The following is a 3,635-nucleotide window of genomic DNA, read 5'->3' as shown; positions in this document are numbered from 1 at the left end:
GAAGAACTGCATTAAAGGGTCGTGGCATTAGGAAGGTTGAGCACCACTGCTCTACCTGGAAAGGTGTCCTTTGCTTCAGGAGGTCCCGGCATCTTATGAGATGTTTCCCCCCCAGCATTTATCTAACAGACACTCAGCGTGCAGTCCACCCACCTTCCTACCAGTGAGAGGAGAGCCGGGGCCTGAAGTTATCACAGGCAGCTGTTCGCAGGCCAGGAGGAGTGGGAGCCTGGGAAACGAGGAAGGAGTGCGCACGCGAGAACAGTGCCAAGTCCCAGAGCTTGGCAATTTAGAAGAGAATGCAGAAACATTTCCCAACATCCAGAGGTGAAAGTTGCATTGAAAATCTTCCCCACTAAAAAGAAACTCCTTGGAAATGAAGATGCTATCTTAAGGGGTCTGTTGTTCTCATCAAGGTCCTACACCGGCCATTCAGGAAAGAGGATCGTTTAGAAGTCATCCGACCTTGTACAGCACCAGAAACCTAACCCAACCCTTCCCTCACTCACGTGCGCAACCATTATCTGGGACGTTCTTATTAGTGTCCGGCGTGGTTCCAGGTTCTGGGCATCTGGCAGCGGCTAGACTAGATAAGGATGCTAGTCTTGGGAATTGTGGAGGAGGAACTGATAAAAACCAATCAATAACCACTTCCCGGCCAGTGCTGTGAAGATTATGGGCTAGAACAGGAAAATAGTGACTGATTGGGTGGTCGGGGGGAAGATCTCTCCTTTGGATGGTTTTGTAGTTAAAACATGAATTCTGAAAGCCACTTATGCGTTGATCTCTGTGGAAAATGGTCCAGCAAATGATTTTGAAAGGATCGGAGGGAGATGTGAACTTCTAGTTTGACCTCCGATGATTTCCATCTGTGTACGCTTGTGTCTAGTCATCTTCAAGGGGCCCTGGTGGGACAGTGGGTTAAGCATTGGGCTGCTAATTGAAAAGTCAGTAGCCCCTAACCACGAGCTGCTCCACGGGATGAGGCTCTCACCTTCCATACAGATTTACAGGCTTGGAAATTCTGTGGCGTAGTTCTACGCTGGCCTAGAGGGCTGCTATTCTCCATGGCAGCTTCTGGGGATGTGGGGATTCTTCTGTGTTGAATAGGGTTGACTCGTTTGAATACTAGAATATTGGGGAAATGATGGTGGATGCCCCGTGGGAAAAGCCAGCCATTGTGTCATGAAAAAACCCTTTGGAGAGGGAATGAGGTTTCTCATCAACAACCAGCACCAACTTACCACACGTGGGAGTGGGCCATTCTTGATTCGGATCTTAAAGCCCCAGTCAAGCCTTCAGATGACTGGACTTCCCTCTAAGATCTACAATGGCACCTTCTCAGAGACACTGCTACAGTAGTACACCTGCAGATTCTTGGCTAATAGAAAGTATATGGGGCGGGGGGAACGGGACGGGACGGAATTTTTTTTCAAAGCAATGTATTTAAATTTTTTCACAAAACTGCTTTATCACCTTTAAAGTACTCTCCATTACACTTGATACATTTGTCAAATCTGCGATTCCGTTCTTGGAAACATTTTTCAAACTCATCTAAAATGAATCACCAGCAGAGACTTTCTCATCAGGGGAGGGATAACAGGCAGGTCAACTAGCAGTTACCTTTCTGAGATGGGAGGGAGGAATGGGCAAGTGACTTAGCAGCTGACAAAAATGGAGTTTCTTTTGCTAGACTGCCTCACCTGCAACTTCCATTGGCTGATTTTTTGCAAGTAGCTCACCAGGCCCTTTCTTCCTGGCCACTTAGTCTAGAACAGGGGCTGGCAAACTTTTGAGATGAAAGAGCCAATCCTGTCCCTCACAAAAATTAAAAAAAAAATTGAGAGCCATAAATATAGTTTTACTAAAAAAAAGAGAAATCACTATTCTGTGAATAATATCCTTTAACTTTTTTCCATTTTACTTCTGAACCACATTGTACTGAAAGAGCGCATATGGCTTACAAGCCACAGTTTGCCAACCCTGGCCATAGCAATATGCAAGCCCCCATTGACAGACGGGAGTCGGCTGCACTTGAGGTTCAAACCTCGATCTCCTTCATGGAAGGGGATAATTCTACCACTGACCCAACACTGTGCCAGAAAGTATGTTGGGTGATAAATATTTGTTGATTTTCATCTACTAAATTTGGAGGGTTTCCCCCATTTTTAATGTAGCCATTGATAACTAAGTCCTGAGGTTGACATATTGGAGGAAGCCAGAAAGTTCATGGAGCTGAAATGTAAAAGCTGAGAAGTAAGCTATAAGATAGCGATACTGAGCCTAGATCATGTAGGGCTTTTCAAAGACAGTTCTACTTCATTCTAAGCATGGTAGTATGAAACCACTGGAGTGACGTGATCTACTGTCTCTTACAATAAAACCAAACAAAAATCCTGGCTTAAAGGAAAGGGTATTTATGACCTCAAATAAAAGAAAATTTTAGGATCGGCTATAACCAGACTTGGGGACTCAATTTCATAAAAAATCTCTCTCTCGCTGTCTCTGTCTCTGCTTTTCCTGGTGTTGGAGTCCTTCTCAGGAACGGGCTCCTCCCGCCCCCCACCCCCCATGTACCTGGGAAGGTACCCACCAGTATCCCCATGCTTATGCCATCATTTAAAAAAACCTGGGAAATCCAGCCAATAGGACCAGGCCCTCTTTTCTGTTCTAGTAAAAAGAATTCTGATTGGCCCTGTCACAGGTCACATGTCTATCTGATGCCTGTAGTGAGGGTCATGATGGACGGCCCATCCAGAAGCCCATAAAATAGTCAGTTTCCAACAGGAAAGGTCCATTATGGAAAAGTGGGAACAGGACAGAGACCAGGCACAATATTTGTGTCATGGAAGGAAGACATAAGGCCTTTGGAATTTAATCATCATTGCCTATGGGGATGTGATGAATACGGGTGTCAGAACACGAAAAGGCCCATGCACAAGGCACTGTTAGTGCAGCAGTGTATGACTAGCTCTAGTCCGTGTGGGCATTGTAGTGGCATGCCTCTTTTGGGGGCTACTCCAACCATCCAAGGCAGGTCTTTGGACTTTCCTTGTAACTCCCAGACATGTCTTCCATGGAGTCCAATTTCATGCCACCCCTTCTTTCTGTTCCAGGGACTGCTCGTGGCCTTCCAGTACTGCTTCGCCAATGGAGAGGTACATTTTCCACTCTGCCATCCCAGCTGCACGTGGGACTGGGACTTGGACCCTAACGTCCAAGAGGTTTCTGTTTATGTGCTGGTGCTATGGGGGCACATGCAGGGACCAGCATGCACAGGGGCGGGGTTGTGTTGTGAGCATCCAGTGGAAGGGTGGGGAGTGGGGGTGGGATGTAGGAACACAGTCTGGGTTTCCTGGAGACATACTAGGAATATCAGCGTGCAATAGAGGGAACACACCTGAATTCCAGAATCCAAAGAACTAGAATCGAATCTCAGGCCACCCACTGTGTTAGTCTGGGTAGACTAGAGAAACAAATCCATGGACACACATATGTGTATAAGAAAGACATTTATATACAAGAGCAATTGAACATTGAGAAAACATCCCAGCCCAGTCCAGATCAAGTCCATAAGTCTGATATTAGCCCATATGTCTGATACCAATCTATAAAGTCCTCTTCAGACTCATGAA

The 3,635-nt window shown here is 46.1% G+C and overlaps 1 protein-coding gene across 1 annotated transcript in view; it reads left to right on the top strand.

Moving 5' to 3' along the window:
• Window positions 1-3,635, top strand: part of GLP2R (glucagon like peptide 2 receptor) — an 84,210-nt gene that overhangs the window by 77,382 nt on the left and 3,193 nt on the right. Inside the window, exon 14 of the mRNA XM_013006298.1 lies at window positions 3,117-3,158. Within this exon, the coding sequence (XP_012861752.1) occupies window positions 3,117-3,158 (42 nt within the window). The remainder of the gene's footprint in view (window positions 1-3,116; window positions 3,159-3,635) is intronic.

Source organism: Echinops telfairi, unplaced genomic scaffold (genome assembly GCF_000313985.2).
Source record: "Echinops telfairi isolate 266 unplaced genomic scaffold, ASM31398v2 ScPeMD7_2010;HRSCAF=2546, whole genome shotgun sequence".
NCBI classification, from domain to species: Eukaryota; Metazoa; Chordata; class Mammalia; order Afrosoricida; family Tenrecidae; genus Echinops; species Echinops telfairi.
This window is presented reverse-complemented; position numbering and strand designations above follow the sequence as displayed.